Consider the following 17,615-nt stretch of genomic DNA (forward strand, 5'->3'; position numbering starts at 1 on the left):
AAAGCTGGGCATGGGTCAGATGTCCAGATAATACAGTTCCAGTTAGTAGGGTTGCCATCCTGCTTATTTTCAAAGGAGAAGGGCGCCCATCTTCTGACACAAATTGGGAGATGGGCGTCCTTCTCCTAAGGGCGCCCAAATTGGCATAATCGAAAGACAATTTTGGGCGTCCTCAACTGCTTTCCGTCGCAAGGACGACCAAAGCTCAAGGGGACGTGTCAGCAGTGTACCGAAGGCGGGACAGGGGTGTGGTTAAGAGATGGGCGTCCTTGGCCAATAATGGAAAAAGAAGGGCATCCCTGACGAGCATTTGGCCGACTTTACTTGGTCCCTTTTTGTTCACGACCAAGCCTCGAAAAGATGCCCGAACTGACCAGATGACCACCGGAGGGACTTGGGGATGACCTCCCCTTACTCCCCCAGTGGTCACCAACCCCCTCCCACCCAAAAAAAAACCAAATTAAAAAACATTTTTTTGCCAGCCTCTAGCCCAGCTTCAAATGTCATACCCAGCTCCATCACAACAGTATGCAGGTCCCTGGAGCAGTTTTTAGTGGGTACTGCAGTGCACTTCAGGCAGGCAGACCCAGGCCCATCCCCCCCTACCTGTTACACTTGTGGTGGTAAATGGGAGCCCTCCAAAACCCACCCAAAACCCACTGTATCCACATCTAGGTGCCCCCCGTTACCCTTTAAGGGCTACGGTAGTGTTGTACAGTTGTGGGTAGTGGATTTGGGGGGGGTTGGGGGGCTCAGCACCCAAGGTAAGGGAGCTATGCAGCTGGGAGCAATTTGTGAAGTCCACTGCAGTGCCCCCTAGGGTGCCCAGTTGGTGTCCTGGCATGCGAGAGGGGACCAGTGCATTACAAATGCTGGCTCCTCCCATGACCAAATGGCTTGGATTTGGTTGTTTTTGAGATGGGCGTCCTCGGTTTCCATTATCGGCGAAAACCGAGACCACCCATCTCTAAGGTCGACCTAAATGTCAAGATGGTCAACCTAAATGTCAAGATTTGGGCGCCCCTGACCGTATTATCGAAATGAAAGATGGACGCCCATCTTGTTTCGATAATACGGAATGCCCTGCCCCTTCGCTGGGGCATCCTTAGAGATGGGCGCCCAGTTTGATTATGGCCCTCCATGTCACTCAAGATCAACCAAATAAGTTGATCTAGTGTTCTTTGACCCATCACATGTAGAGATTTGTAGTTCTGATTTTCTTAAGGGAAATCAATGGGAAAATCAGATCTACAAATCCCTCCATGCAATGTGGCACCACCAGGGCTGGATCAGCCTGTTGGTGGGCCTAGGGCAAAATGGATTTGGATTTTAGATTTAGTTGTTTACCTTCATAAACTATGCTCCAGGTGAGTTACAGTTCTGGTCAGTGGGAGAAGCAGAATTTGAATCCTGTCTTTCCACTTCTCTAACCACTGGGCCTCTCCTGTACTCTGATTTCATTTTACCCCAGTGTTCCACAAGATGGTTCATATGAACAATGTCTGCTGGCAGATTTATAGAAGTGAATGAAAAGTTATAGACATCATGGGTTTCCCATAAACAGAAGCTTCTGATGAAACCATTGTTACAAATCCTGATGTGCAATTACAAGTCCTGAGTCACCCAACTTTTGACCTCAGGCCTCACGTTGCATCTGAGGTATGCTGCAGTGAACATAAGAAGCTCCTCACCCCCAGCTTTATGACTTGTTCAAGGTACCCTGAAGCTTCCCATAATACTCATGGAGAAGCAATTTCAGTGTGCAAATCCTCCACCAAAAACTATTTATTTTTATACATCTATTCCACATTTCCCTCTTCTAGACCCAGAAGGAAAACAACAGTCATAATAAATATAATGCTCTCTATTCAAACTGTGGGGCCCTTTTACTAAAGCTTAGCATGTGCTAACTGCTACGTGTCCTATTTTATACCTATGGTCCACATGGCACTCAGCACATGCTAATGTCCGTTAGCATACCCTAAAATTTAGTAAAAGGGCCCCTTTATTTGTTGCACAAATGGGGGAAGGAATTATGTGAGGCAGCAACATTGTGTCACAGGCTAAACATTGTCCAACATTTTGCTGTTCTGACCTTTTTTCAGGTTTGGTATGAACCATGACGGAGTTGGAAATGGCTGTGGCTCCCATGGGCAAGAAACAGCCAAGCTTATGGCTGCCCATATCACCATGAAAACCAACCCATTTGTCTGGTCAGCCTGCAGCAGGGACTATATCACCAGCTTCTTGGAGTAAGATATGTGATGTGCCTTGTTTATTTTGATGTGTCTTATCAATGACTGCAAATTCTCATTACTGTTTGTGAGGAAAAGTGCTTGTGTCCACTGAGGTTCACAGGAATTACTTGGGGCACATTCCCAACTTTTTCAGACAAGTAACTTGATTGTTGATCAGTACACAAGGGTGTTCAGATTAGACTTGAGGCCAGTGGTTCCCAAATTCTGTTCCTCTGACATTAGACCAGATCCGATTTACAGTGAACCCAGAAATATGCAAATTAGTCTGTTTCTTAGACAGTTGTTTCTGTGTTCTTCAAGAACCTGAAAAAAGTCTATATGCACAAAACCATAAGATCTTATTCACATTCCATCTAAGAGCCAAGTTAATTTGTGTATTTTGTTTACCCTAAAAGCTAAATCTTTAAGGAGCTTTTGAAGAATAGAATTGAAAACCACAATCTTAGGCCAAATATATTGCAAATTGATCTCATGAAAATGCTTAGGGGTTATTCCAAAAAATCAGATCTAGTTGAGGGTCTCCATTTTGACTTTTGGTACTAAGGGTGGACGCTTACCTATAGGTCAGTCATGGTCATCTCACCATGTAGGAGTAGGAGGAAAGATCTTTATTGTCAAGAAAAAAATAGAATTATTATTTATTTACTTTTATAAACCACAAGATCCAAATATAGAACTGGGTGTGAGAGAAAGGCAATCAGAAGTGCAATGTAAACAATTAGATTCAAAGCACATGTACCTCTGGAAAGGACCTTCCTCTTGCAAGCCAATATCTGGATGTGAAAGCCAATTGTATGCTTGGAAATTCCAAAACTAACAGCATCATACATGCACACACACACAGTGATTTGGTCAGTCTTCCTTGCCCTTTCCTCTTCTCTGTCCTGGTAATGTGTCTCCATTGAAGGCACCTACATGGTTCCTGTTATGAACTGTCACAGTTGTCTGCACTCAGACCAAGATGGAAATTCTCATGAAAAACAAACTTGGAGAGAGGACAAGAGCAGTGGTATAAAGAATATTTTAAAAAAGAATGTTGTATGCAAAGACCATCTGTCTCCAGCAGAAGTTAGCACGTTATGAGGAGAAAGCTGGAGCACTTAGCATTTTCCACAGTCGCTACCTCCAAGTGTCATCAATCATCAGGCGTGACTGCTGCAGTCATGCCCTTACTGATAGACTTTCTAAGAAAACATGCATACAATGTGAGTCAAATCCCACTGGACCTCTCCTTCCTCAGGCTGCAATCAGGATGTATTGTTAGAGGAGACCTGCCCTTTCCTTATGCTGGATTTGGTGTGTAGTGCCAGTGAAGACCATCCCTCCTCACATTATAATCAGTCTGTTATCATTGTTATAGGAGGCCTTTTCCTCAGAATGAGCTCTGCATATCAAGGGATACAATCAAAATTAGTAGATGTAACAGTACAACAGTAACAGTGCTTTACTTTTAAGTTATTAGCATTTTATTTAATTGTTGGTACATAAAAACCAAAAAGCCTTGGTTCTGCTTTTGTCTTTGGCTCTTAGATTCTGGCTTCTCCCTTGCACTTCACCCTGCTTTCCCCAGCCCTCCCTCTACCCCATTGCACTCTCTCCCAGTTTACTCATCTTCTTTTGCCTATTAGATTTGGCACCACAATCCCTGCCAGCTGTGCTGTTGGTGTTTTAGTGATGTCATCTGTTCACTGGGAATGGGACTCAAACCATTATCACAGTGTCCACCAAACCAGATGTAATGATTTTTGTGGTTGCTAATGATCTGTGATGGATTGACACTTCTTTATCTTATAGGAGGATCTTATTTGTTTCTTTTGTGGTCTATATTTCTGCTGTCACAGTTCCGGGATGGGACAATGCCTGAACAATGCTCCTCCAAAGCAAGACTTCATCTACCCGACGATGGCCCCAGGCCAGGCATATGACGCAGATGAACAGTGCCGCTTCCAGTACGGAATAAAATCTCGCCAGTGTAAATACGGGGTAGAGAGCCTTCCTGCTTTCTTTGAGCAATAAGGCCCGAGGGTAGGGGGTTGAGATGTAAAGAGGAGAGAAGTCAGCAGTATGGTGATGCAGCACCCCCATGTGGGGGGGAACAGTACCATGCATTGTAAATCTTCCTGACTGCCATGTCACCATAAGACCACAACCCCCACCCCTAGTGCATTATTGCTTCTATGAAATGTTACTGCATCACAACTGTGTCTTGTTACCTTGTACAATAAGTACAGCTGACCCATTAGGTTTTTCCTTTCTCCTTTCTGGGAGCACCTCATACATTCACTAAAGTATGGCTGAGTCTTCTCCCACTTTCCAGTCCTTCATCAAGTAAAGACCTGCCGCCAATGGCAAGAACCCAAACAGCAGGATAAAGCCTTCTTATGGAGGTAATTCTAACACTACATACTGGGTGAAGGAGGTCATCCACTAGACCTTGCCCAATGACCAGTAGTGGCTTGCCTCCTCCCCACGGGGGCATGTGATCTTCACTGCCATGGTGCCACTTCCCACTGTTTCTAAACCCAGTCCTCGTTGTAGGGTGTGGAAGGGATTTCAACTTGCCTGTTTTTAGCATATCTGTAATAAGAATGCATGAGACATTTTTACATGGTCTCCAGAAAAAACAGAACCCCCAATATTTTTCCGAATAACCCAAAAGCATTCAACTGCAGCAGAAATCTCTGCCTGAAATTTGAGATATTTCTGAGTACTTTGTTTTTCAACAGGATGGAGCTCCAGTGCATCGAGCTTGCAAAACAGTTCTTAATTAATGAAATCCCAGAATTCAGTGAGCCAACAACTCAGTGGCACCAAAGACTTTGTGAATGTGTCCAGGTTGAAGGAGAACACTGAGCACAAATTATGAATTAACTAAGGGGCCCTTTTACAAAGGCACACTGAAAAATGGTCTGCGGTAGTGTAGACGTGTGTTTTGGGTTTGCGCAGAATCATTTTTCAGGTTACCTGTAAAAAATGCCTTTTTAAAATTTTTGACGAAAATGGACGTGCAGCAAAATCAAAATTGTCACATGTCCATTTTGGATCTGAGTCCTTACCGGCAGCCATTGACCTATCGGTAAAGTCTCACCCGGTAACCGGGTGGTAATGACCTACACACGTAAAATGCCACTTGGCGTGCATCCAATATGTGTGTCCGAAAATAAAAATTATTTTTCGGACGTGCGTATCAGACATATGCCAGAAATGAAATTACCGCAAGAGCTACACAGTAGCTGGGCGGTAACTCCATTTTGGCGCGTGTTGGGTGTGCGTAGTCACTTACATTACTTAGTAAAAGGGCCTCTAAGAAATAAACCCCATTATATTATTGTATTTTCAAAGGTCATACTAAGGGCTCCTAATCAGTAGCTCAGCTTTATAAAAGGAGACCTAAATGTTTAAACAATAGCAAAGTATTTTGAAACTCTGTAAGGGGTCCTGTTTTTTCCAGATACCATCAACTTGTTAAGAGTCAATACATGGAAGTATATCTCATGCATATATACACTTGTGGATATTCTGAAAACCAGAAAAGCTGGGGAGGAGGAAGATCCAGTGACCAAGTTGTGAACTAATGCCCTTGGCCCTGTTATCCCCACAAAGAGTAGTCTGATCTAGGAATGGAATTTAGGCAGGCCCTGTTGTTCAGAAATATTTTTATTGTGTGTTTTGTAATGCGATAAGCACTAATTAGAGAATATAAAATAATAGGGGAGGGAGTATCAGATTAATTAGGGTATAGGACTTGGGAGTCTGGGCATCTAGCTTGTCACCTCAATTTATAATTCTGAATAAGCAGCTTTCAGGTCATTATTCAGCAATACATATCTGGTTAGTAGCATCTACTATTCCAGCATTTGCTGAACTAATAGGTGCCTGCTATTCTTACAGACATGTATTTATTTTTAAAATGTATAACCCGCTCTATCTAAAATTCTAGGCGGGGGTACAGAAAACATTCTGGATAATATTCAAAATGATTAAAGTGGGCAAGAGAGGTTCCTGCCTGCTAAAATTGCTTGTCTGTGGCTTACTGCCGATATTCAGAGGAACTAAACTGGTTAAACACCGTTTAATATTCACCGTTAGCGTCTGCATCCAGGGTAGACTGAGGGTGGTATGGGCCCCCCCAGGCACTGAGGGTCGTCTGGGCACCCCGCCCGGCCCTGCCCGACACTCCCCCTGCCGCCCCTGCCTCTGCTGCTGACGCCCCCACTGCCCGAGTCCTACCTGAGGGGTCTTGGTGGTCTGGTGGCCTCTGCAGGGGGCCATGTTCTTTCCTGCCTGCTGCGCTCCACCTGCCAGTGCTGCTTTGTTTTTAAAATGGCGGCTGAGACTTCCCATGGTAGTCTCGAGGGTCTCGACAATTGAGACTTCCACAGGGAGTCTCGGCCACCATTTTTAAAATACGTTGGTGCCGGGCGGGGGGAGGGAATAGCAGCAGCGCAGTGGGCTGGGAAGGAAAGAACATGTTCCCCCCCCCCCCCCCCCCGCAGAGGCCACTAGATCACCAGTGGCGCACTGGGCATCTGGGCAGAGCCTCTGGGCCCTCTGGCACTGCCCATTGCCCAATTGGTCAGTCCACCCCTGTCTGCACCAAAACCAGTTTTCAGGAGTCCCTGTACGTTGTATATATAATATATGTCTTTTCAATGCTCTTTTGATGCTATCTCGGATGTAGATGCTCCTGCTGATGTTTCACTGTTACTAGGTTGCTGTATCTAACACTTATTGAGCATTGAAAAGACATATATGATATATACAATGTACAGGGACTCCTGACGCAGGCCTTAGGGGCCAAAACACAATTCATGTCCAGTCCATCTTATTTTGAATAAAGCTACTGATGTGAACTCTTTGAGTCCATTGGTTTTTTGGTTTGCATCATCCTTGTCACCTTCGCTGTGTTTTGTCTACTGTGTTGACCTGTTCAAGGGTCTTCTGTTCTTCTGTTCCAGGCAGGTAAACTGTTCTATAATTTCAGGCAGAACTGGAAGTTATCCAATTAGTGGCAATATTCAGCCCACTAATCTGGATAAAGTTCGGACAACAAAAAAAGACTGCTGACTGCTGCGGCTCAATATGGACCTGTGTTTTTAGAAACTACTGTTTAATTCTCAGTCTTCAAGGGCCACACACAGGTCATGTTTTTAGGGTATTCAAAGATATGCAAATTGACCTTATTAATAAACCAAAATCTCTTTTGAGTATTATTTTTTGGTATCCTGAAATTTTAACCTATTAGCATCCTTGAGTAGCACAAAAGTCCCCTATGTTGTATCTGTACGCTTTATATAACTGGGTAGTATATTTGAGTAGCTAATGGGCCATGACCCTTCCTGGTGTTTTCTGTTATTGTCATAGTGGAAGGGGGTGTAAATGAAATCCATCCCATCTGTGCTATTAGTAACACCGCTATCCGTTTTTGCTCTGCACATGCTCGCAGGAAGTCTGTAGTGAGCTGTGGTGCCTGAGTAAAAGCAACCGCTGCATCACCAACAGCATTCCAGCTGCTGAGGGGACCATATGCCAAACCAACACTATCGACAAAGGGGTAAGCATCTAAGAAGTCACTAAAAAATGTCCTGTTTTGTGCATTCAAGCTGCTCCTTCACATATGTATTTTTATAAGACCTATTTTACTTTTAAACCCATTACTTCACACAGAGGCCATTTTACTAAAGGGTTGCTGCGTGGCAACAAGCTTGTATCATGGCAACCCAGAACTACCGCCGACCCAAAGCAGGTGCCGGATGTGGTTCCACCCCCATCACATGCCATTTCCAGTGCTAGCGGAAATATTTTAAAAATATTTCTGCAAGGGGTTACTGCATGGCCATTTTATTTTTTTGGCCCTTTTACTGTAACTTAGTAAGGGAGGTCTTTTACTAAGCCATGGTAGCATTTTTAGTTTGTGCTAGAAATCTGCTGGCGGTAAACACTAAGACACCCATTATATTCCTAAAAGGGCCCCACAGGGAATTAAATAATCCAATTCATCCATCTTGTTTCACAATAAATATCCTTGTCCAGTAGGGGGCATTCTCAAATCCAGAGCAGTGGGAAAGTTGGATAAGCTGCGCTCGTAGCAGGGATTTCTACATGTACTATGAGGATCATTCAGCCACACCACTGGATGAAGTAACAGGTGAGGGTGCTGGGCCGGAATGGATTTCTCAAGCTCTGAAACTTCTTGGAAAGTTTCTACAGGTGTTTCCCACACTGTCTTATATTGTAGTCTGAAGAAAAGTTGTCAGTCTTATTTTTTTTTTCCCAAAGTTGTGGTTGGACAGCATTAGTGATTCCTCTTGTCAGTCAGTGTTTGCCATCAAGCAAAATTATTTTCCTTTTGCGCCTGCTCAAGTCATCATTGACTTTAATATAGTAGATAAATTTACTCTCTCGGGTTTCTTCTATTATTTGTTGAAACTCTTTCTTATCGTTTTCTAACTTCCTTAGTTTTCCCATGTCCTCCTCAGACTCACATCACTGGTGTGTGGGGTGTATGGAACCTGTGCATAAAGTTAATGATTGTTCAAGTTGTGCTCAGAGAGTTCCTTGAAAATAAACAGTGTTCTCCCAATAAGTATAAGAGCACTGAGCTGCTGCACTCTGCTTCCAAATCTGGTGCAACCCACTCTCAAAATGAAGCAGTGGCGTTCCTGGGGGGGGGGGCGGTGGGTGCGGTCCGCCCCGGGTGCACGCCGCCGGGGGGGGGTGCCGCACGCGCCTGCCTTCCGTTGTTCCATGCTTCTTCTCTGCCCCGGAACAGGTTACTTCCTGTTCCGGGGCAGAGAAGAAGCATGGAACAACAGAGGACAGGCGCGCGCGGCACCCGGCGGGGGGGTGTTCCTTCGCGGGGGTGTCCTTTCGCCGGGGGGGGGGGGGGGCGCTGCACCCGGGGGGCGGGGCGAATCGGCGACCCGCCCCGGGTGCCAGCCCCCCTATGAACGCCACTGAAATGAAGGTTACAGTCCTTTTAAACCTACCAAGAAGGTTGTGGTAAGAAGAACTCCTCTCTGATAAAGTGACATGAGCATCAACATGGCACAATTAGTCCCACCCATGCTTCTTCTTTGGTGCCAGATGAGGGAACAAATTCCCTGACAGCACAGCGTAATCCCTAGAAAGAGAAAAGTTTCCTGGCACCAAAGCGCACTGTAGAGAGACCACTATCACCTTTCAGTTCGGAGCAGAATTGGCGCTGATAATGCCTTGCCCATTCTCGGTTTTTGCATTAGTGCCAACATTAAACCTCTAAATATAAACAAAGTCACTCCCCTTCCAGGAAGCGTAGAGAGCACAACAATAGACATTCTTCCAGCACTAGTTCATCTAAATCCGGAAAAGGGTCATTGTAGACCCAGATACTTATTTGTACCTGGGGTAATGGAGGGTTAAATGACTTGCCCAGAGTCATAAGGAGCTGCAATGGGAATCAAACCCAGTTCTCCAGGATCAAAGGCCACTACACTAGGCTACTCTTCCACTCAGAACTTAAAAAGCACCCTAGCCTCCACCGGAAGCCAGTGGAGGCTCAAAAACAACATAGAAACATGATCAAATTTTGATAATGAGAAAATCAATCTAACTGCTGTATTTTGTATTGTTTGTAATTTTTAAAAGAATGCCCTTAGAACAATTCAAATACATCATTTTGCAATAATCAATTTGAGACAAAAGAAGGGATTGAACCAACAATCTGAAGTGTGCAATATCAAAATATTTGTGAATTCTGCATAGTTTTCTCATTAACAAAAAAGATTTTCTGACCAGATGATTAATTTGTACATCTAATGATAGTGTTTGGTCAATTATTATTCCCAAAACTCTAATTGATGATGAGAACACATACTCTAAATTATTTAGCTTAAGAGTTGTCAAAAAATGAAATAGCATTTCTTCTCACTAGCAGAACAAGCAGAAGTTCTTTCCACTTCAAAAGAGACCTTGTCATCACTAACACCAATACAAGATTTTGAAATGTGCTAAGAATTATATCAGAACAGCTTTCAGAGTGAAGGGGGCTTTGATCAGGGGGGGCCCTCTGACAGCCCCTGTAAGAGACAGCCCGGTAGCATTGGGCCACAGTTGTGCTCCAGGGCTGCTGAAATAACATTGCTTGCAAGTTGTCTCACAAGTAGCATTATTCATTTACCATGGGAGTCAGCAACCTTCGTGGCTGTTATACTGTGGTAAATTAAGATGTGGTAAAAGTTCACCTTTTACCACACCTTGATAACTTCTACCCTTAACTGGGGTCAGAGCCTGCTGTATCCCTCATACAAATCATACCCAGGTTACAAAACCATTGTTTTTTCTTCATACTGAGGACAATATTCAAAGGAATTTCTGCAGATAAATGGGCTCATTATTAGGGATGCTAAGCCCAATGGAAATAACCCTTCCCTGGACACATACATGGAATTGTTTTCAATACTGGGGGTGCTCAAACACCCACAGCACCCACAGAGCTGGCTCCTATGAATGGGTTTATATGAACTCCCCTCGCCTTTGAAATTTGCCCTCCCCTCAGTGGGTGAAAGTACACACATTATTCACAGAGGGCCTGATATTCAAACCATAGGAGGTAGCCTGCCTAAGTGCTACGATCGGCGCTGACCCCAGATATTAAATGCCGAGCCATTTCCGATGACCAGCTTTATGCAGGGTTTTTTTTGGCTGGCTCAAACTTAACCAGCTAAGTCAATATGCAGTGCTGCCAGTTATGTTTATAGGCAGTGTGATTTGGCTGCCAAACCTAGCTGGCCAGCATGTGAATATTGTGGCTATATCACTCAATACAACACAGCTATATTGTGTGATATAGCCGGTTAGCAACCATGGGTAAGATTCTATATAAGGTGCATAAAAAATCTGCGTGGTAAACATTTCCACCCAAGCGTATTCTATAAGTAGTGCCTACATTTAGGCACGGTATATAGAATACGCTTAGTTGATATCCCAGCACCTAAAAACTATGCGCCTCCATTTACACCAGTGAATATGTGAAGTGAATCCCTGCGCATAGATTTACGCACACTGGGCCATATTCTATAACTATGTGCATAAATTTTGGAACGCCCATGAAACACCCATTTCTCTCCCCGTAGCCATGACCCTTTTGAACTGCACGCATTAGAATTTAGGTGCAGTTTATTACAGAATACGCTTAGCGAGTTATGTGTGTAAATTCTAATTATTGCCAGTTAGTTCTCATTATTGCTTTTAAGTGCTGTTATCAATGCTGATTAGCTTGTTACGCCAATTATGTTACGCGCACTGTTATAGAATATGGCTGGATTTTGGCGCAGATCTCTAGGTGTGCTATATAGAATCTATGAGTATGCTCTGAGTGCTGATATTCAGCAGAGACAACCAGCTATCTTGCGTTGAATATTAGCACTTAGTCGGCGTAACACTATTTAAATGGCCAGGTTTTTATTTTTTGTTTCAGTCATTAATTTTGCTTCAAAGCAGGTGCAGATGTACACACCAAAAATAGAGACCTGTTCCTGTGGCCAGCCACATTTTCACAGAGAAACACATATGGAGTTTAAAACTGGTCCCTATTTGACATGTTTTCTGGTCTTTCCTCACATATGAAACATAGGTGCACAAGGTACTTTATTTGAGTCAGGTACGTTGTATATTTTTAGGGTGAATGTATCCCTCCCAATACCTAGGAAGAAATAAATCATCCAAGGCTGCATCAGTTTGCTCTTTATTAGATACCTTATTTCTTATCGAGTATTTGTACAATTAGCAGATCAGTGATATCTCACGGGGAGTACAGAACATTGCTATATAAAAGTCCTGCTATATCTGAGACTCCAAATTATATATAGGCAATCAAATACTTTTATTTATTATTCTCCAAGTATATGTACAATCAGTTGTTTATGGGAGTACAATACCACAGCCACACATAGGTGTTCTCTGTGTCTGAGTCTCTAATGTTTTATTTACCAGCCAAAGCCAATTAGTAGATATAAAAGACTCAAGTCTACTTATGAGAAAGCAATAGGATTACTTGCCAATTCAGATACAATTGATTGGTTTCTCATGGGAGGGCAGCCCTGCTTGCACAAAGGTACTGGCCGTGACTGTCTCTCTCCATTGAAGTAGGAAGTACAATCACTTATATACGCTCATTAACATAATAGGTCATACATAGGTAATCTGACAACAATCCCATCTATTGGATATATACTAATATAATGGTTAACACTGATTGGTTACGGTAATGAGTTGGCCAGTATTTACTGGAAAAGCTTAATAATAGACTAGCTGTTCCTGGAAGACTATAGTCATCTTCCTGAGGAGTTATCTTGTTCTGATTTTCACTAGAACATCTGTGACCACCATGTTGCTAAACGATGTTACTCTGTTTTTCCACTTACGCCCGTTCCTCATTCTGCTGCACAACAGATCATGAGTTCTGTAGTTACACTGAAGTTCAGGTTAGAGTCTTGGGCCTGTAAGGTTTTTTTTCTCATTTTAGATCCTGAACCAAAGTCAGGCCTTGAACCAAAGCTCATAGCTGCAATGATAATAGACATCTTTTAAAGTATCTCGTAACTTAGATGAGTTCCTTATATCTTGATTAACAGTACAAAGAACTTGCCTTTAGTTTAGCCACCCATTTATTTACCTCAATTGACTCTGTACCACCCATCTTGTCTCCATCTATATATCTGCATTTGGCCACTCAGCTATATGGTCAGCTGTATTCTGGACATTAGTATCATAGCTATGTTATTTAAATGTTCTAATGTGTGTTTATTAGATATTCCATCGCTTTTATGCTTACATTGGTATTATATCTCTGTTATTTGAATTTCAATATTTGATCCTGTTTCATGGTAGTCTTATTATTAGGTTTCAATTTACTGTTTTCAAGTTTTCCTCTTTCATTGTATTTATGTTTATACTTGTACATTTTAGTATTGTTATGCTGTTAACAAAATTGTAAGTTTGATGTTAAACTATACTTACTGTACACCACCTTGGGTGAATCTGTTCATATAGGTGGTTAATAAATCCCAATAAATAAATAAAACATGTGCAGCAGCCATACTATGTGCTTTCAAATCATATCACACAGGCTTCATCCAGATTTCTAGGGGATCACATTGCTAGGACCAGTTAGTAGAAAATAAAAAATGACCCATCAACAAATTCAGGGTTGTTCTGTCATTATGTAACTCACAGTTAACAAGCCATTAATAATTGGCTATTAACAATCAATTATTGATGCTAATTGACTCTAATATGGACTAGCACATAGATCTGGCTGTGCGCAATTCTGTAAAGATCAACACCCAAATCATCTCATGCACAACCCAAAAGGGGGTGTGGCTATGGGAAGGCAGGGTGTTCCATAGTAATATAGTAGATGATGACAGATAAAGATCTGTACGGTCCATCCAGTCTGCCCAACAAGATAGACTCATTACGTATGGCAGATCTTGGAATATCCCTTGACAGTCAGGTTTTCAGGATACCCACAATGAATTTGAATGGAAGCAGTGTATGCATATCAAGTTCATGCATATTCATGGCAAATATCCTGAAAACCTGACTGGCAAGAGGTACTCCAGGATTGGACTTGGGAAACACTGACATATGGTATGATGTGATACCAAGAATTACGCGCAGTTACAGAATATGGGGTCTGAGTGCCCAAGTTGTGCACCAGGATTTACACTGGGTTCCAGTTGGTGTAAGTCCTCACAACCAAAGCACTACTATATAAAGTGTGCTTAGCCTGATGCACTCTTTAAAGAATAGCGCAAAATTTTCCCGGTGCCTAGCTTTCGGCGTCATTCACTGAATCCGACTCTTAATGCTCTCATTATCTGAAGTTTCTTTATTTTCCTAGTGGTGCTACAAGAGGGAATGTGTCCCATATGGCACACGGCCAGAAGGCATGGATGGCGCCTGGGGACCCTGGTCTCCCTGGGGGGAATGCAGTCGGACCTGCGGAAGTGGAGTGTCCTCATCCATCCGCCATTGCGACAGTCCACGGTAAGTATGGGCTCACTAGCTGGGAACTTGCTTGCTGGGAAATCATTGGTGAAAATAGAAACTCCATATAGGCAATGGGAGAAAATCAGACCTGAATTAACCTGTTCAGTTAACATCTGGGAAAAGGTGAAAACACTAAGCATTGCACTACTGGGTAAGAAAGACTTAGGGGCCGATATTCAGCTCACTGTGGTCAATGATTTTTAAACTACTGACAGCCATAGGCTGAATTGTCCAGATATTCAATGTTGGGTCGTGTGCGAGTATCAGCATTGAATATCCACATCAGCATGGCTACCTAGAAATTATCTAGACCCCAGTGCCCAGGTAGCTCAGCAGATAAAGTTAGAAAAGCCTTTTTGCTCTCCTAACAGATCCATTTACTTATTTGGTTAGTAACTTGAATATTGCCACTAACTGGGTAAATCCTGGCTCCACTCTGATCACCTCCAGATGGGACCAGCACTACCCAGACAGTGCCAGAGTGATCAGAGGAGATATTTAATGACATTATCCAGTTAAGTACCATTGAATATTCCCTCCCAGCTTGCTCAACATGGTTTAACTGGGCACCCTTTTGAGCTAGAGAGTTGCACACAGGGACAGAAATTTCACTCATTCCCGCCCATCCCCAATGGAATCTAACCCAATCTGACCGTATCTGCTAAGATCCATTCCATCCCCACAATTAATCTCCTCCATCCCCACCCATACCTGCAGGAGTTGATGCTATTATTTACTTGTTCGCAGCTCTCTGTTTCCTCCCAAACCCAACAACCTCCTATGGTTTTTTTTAGATGGTATTACTGTTCAACCACTGAGTGTTCCAAGCCTCAGTCTGGTGTTCCGGCTGCCTCTCTGGGCATTCCAAGTCTCATTCTGGTACTCCAGTTTCCTCTCTCGATGCATTCCAAGCCTCATTCTAGAGTCTCCATAAATTTGGCTACAGTCTGGGAATCCCATGACAACTTCTTCCATCCCCATGAGAATTCCACAGTAACTTCTTTCATTTCTGCGGGAATCCCATGGCAACGTCTTCCATGCCCACGGGAATGCTGCAATCCCCATTCCCGTGCAGTTTTTTATTATTTTGAACACTGTGCCCTTAGATTTTTAATTAACCTTTAATGAGAAATGACTGCTCTGCCATTTCTTCTTCCTGTCTTTAAGTTTACCAACTAGCTCCAGATTCGCCTGACAGGGTAGATTCAGTCCTGCATGCAGGGACTTGTAGCTTGGCTTTTCTTAGAAAATCCAATGGGGAAATCAGAACCACAAGTTCTTGCATGCAATTGGGTAAGGCCAGGACTGGATCAACTCTGTTGGGCAAATCTGGATCTAGTTGGAAAACCTACCTGTCGTGCTGTCCCAGATCCCTTCATTATAATAAGGCTGTGGCTCTGGCCATCTCAGTACTGCCACATTCTGTGCCATTTCCTTAGTGGCAGCATGACGAGCTCTGTTGCACTGACCACCAAACTAGAAAAGGTAGAATATGGCTGCAGATTACTGGAGAATTGCCTAGCAATGAGAGAAGGTTGGTCTCTTCAACTTCAAGACCAATCATTATGAGCAGTTGAGGAGTAGCCTAGTGGTTAGTGCAGTGGACTTTGATTCTGGGGAGCTGAGTTCAATTCCCACTGCAGCTCCTTGTGACTGTAGTTGCAAAAACCACAGAAAGGCAGTATATCAAGTCCTATTTCCCCTTTCCCTTTCTGTTAGAGATATTCGCTATAATCATATACCTAAATCTGCGTTTTAATTTCAGACTATTTATGTATGGAACGCCATACCTGGCTCCATTAGGATGATTCCGAACAATATGCTTTTTCATAAGCAATTGAAAACATTTTTATTCGATTCATTTTAATAATTGCATAATCTTATTTGTTTTTATATTCTGTTTTTCTCAATGGGTCTTTTTCTTTGTAAATCACATAGGACCTATATAAGGATTTTGCAACTAATTAAATCCTATGCTAGATTAGATTAGATTAGGTGAGACTATCAGCAAAGGGAAGACCCCCTCTTCGCTGAGGACCTTTAACATTTATGATGGGAGTTGTGATCCAGCCATGTCACTAATTCTTCATGAGGCCTTGAGCAAGTCGTGTTACTGGGGTTTCCAACTGGCTGGTTTTCAGTTGGCCTAGCCGTTTTTTAAATGGCTTGGCTGGCTGCCAGTAGATCTTTCAAACCAGCAATTGAAAAGCTGGTTTTCTGACTAGAGCCGGCAGGCAGGGTGAGAAAACCCCCCCACATCTACCAGCTGCCCAGGCCAAGTCCAAAACACACACACGGTCATGTTGAATACAGTGGCTAATCCCTGCGATTCAGCATATAACCCCTGCGATCCAGCATCTCCCATCTCTTCCCCCCACCCCCCACCCACCCCCACCCCATTCCTTATGCAGACACAGAAAAGGTTGATTCTGAACAGGATAGGGACACAGAGAAGAGAGATGGATGGTAAATATTAAGAGAGAAGAAATGTCAAATAAACAGGCGACCCTGGCAAGAAAGTTAAGAAAAGGCAGAAGAACATAGAAACCAGACACTGGGACCAACACAATCAGAAAAATAAAATGATCAGACAACAAAGGGAGAAAAAATAATTTGATTTTATATTTTGTGATTAGCATGTCAGCTTTCAGAATGTACATTTGCCAAAGCTGGTGTTAGACTTCAGGCAGACTTGGATCTCTTGATGGCCAGAGCGCCAAGGGTTTGGCCCTAGTTGTGCCCTGACATCTGCTATCTTTATATTTTGGACCACTAGGAAAATATTGACTTGAAAACATTTAAGCCAAGTTCAAATCTAACGCTCCTTGTGATCTTGAGCAAGCCACTCAGTCCTCCATTGCCTCAGGTACAAGCTTAGGTTGTAAACCCTCCAGGGAAAGGAAAATTGATATTCAATACTTATCAATTTTTTGTGGCTTTGACCGCACGATCATGACCAGTTAAAATTGTGTGACCCTCTCCCCCCCCCCCCCTGAGGTGCAGAATAATGATACACCTATGGAGGCACTACCCAGATTATGAACGTAAATGTGGGTTTTGTGACCCAGTGTGGGGTGCTGACTCACAGATTAGGAAACTCTAAGGTACTGTATCTGAATATAACTTATCTTGAACTACTGAGAAGGGCATGAGATATATTCATTTATTTACACCTAATATACCACCATTAACTAACTCGCAACTCATAGCAGATCTCTTTACCAAATCCCTTTGATTCACTTAATGTTATCTCTCATTCTGTGTCTATGTAAGGGGTGGGGGAGTTTAATGATCTGGACCCAAAGGGGCCCTTTTATTAAAGGG

General features: G+C 43.1%; 1 protein-coding gene across 2 annotated transcripts in view; it reads left to right on the forward strand.

Annotated features, from left to right (window-relative positions):
* ADAMTS10 (ADAM metallopeptidase with thrombospondin type 1 motif 10) overlaps nt 1-17,615 on the forward strand; it is a 208,783-nt gene that overhangs the window by 92,841 nt on the left and 98,327 nt on the right. For both annotated transcript variants that reach the window (XM_030217418.1, XM_030217419.1), the window contains 4 exons: nt 2,106-2,252; nt 4,100-4,241; nt 7,705-7,812; nt 14,143-14,288. In XM_030217418.1, the coding sequence (XP_030073278.1) occupies nt 2,106-2,252; nt 4,100-4,241; nt 7,705-7,812; nt 14,143-14,288 (543 nt within the window). The remainder of the gene's footprint in view (nt 1-2,105; nt 2,253-4,099; nt 4,242-7,704; nt 7,813-14,142; nt 14,289-17,615) is intronic.

This window comes from Microcaecilia unicolor, chromosome 11 (assembly GCF_901765095.1).
Source record: "Microcaecilia unicolor chromosome 11, aMicUni1.1, whole genome shotgun sequence".
NCBI lineage: Eukaryota > Metazoa > Chordata > Amphibia > Gymnophiona > Siphonopidae > Microcaecilia > Microcaecilia unicolor.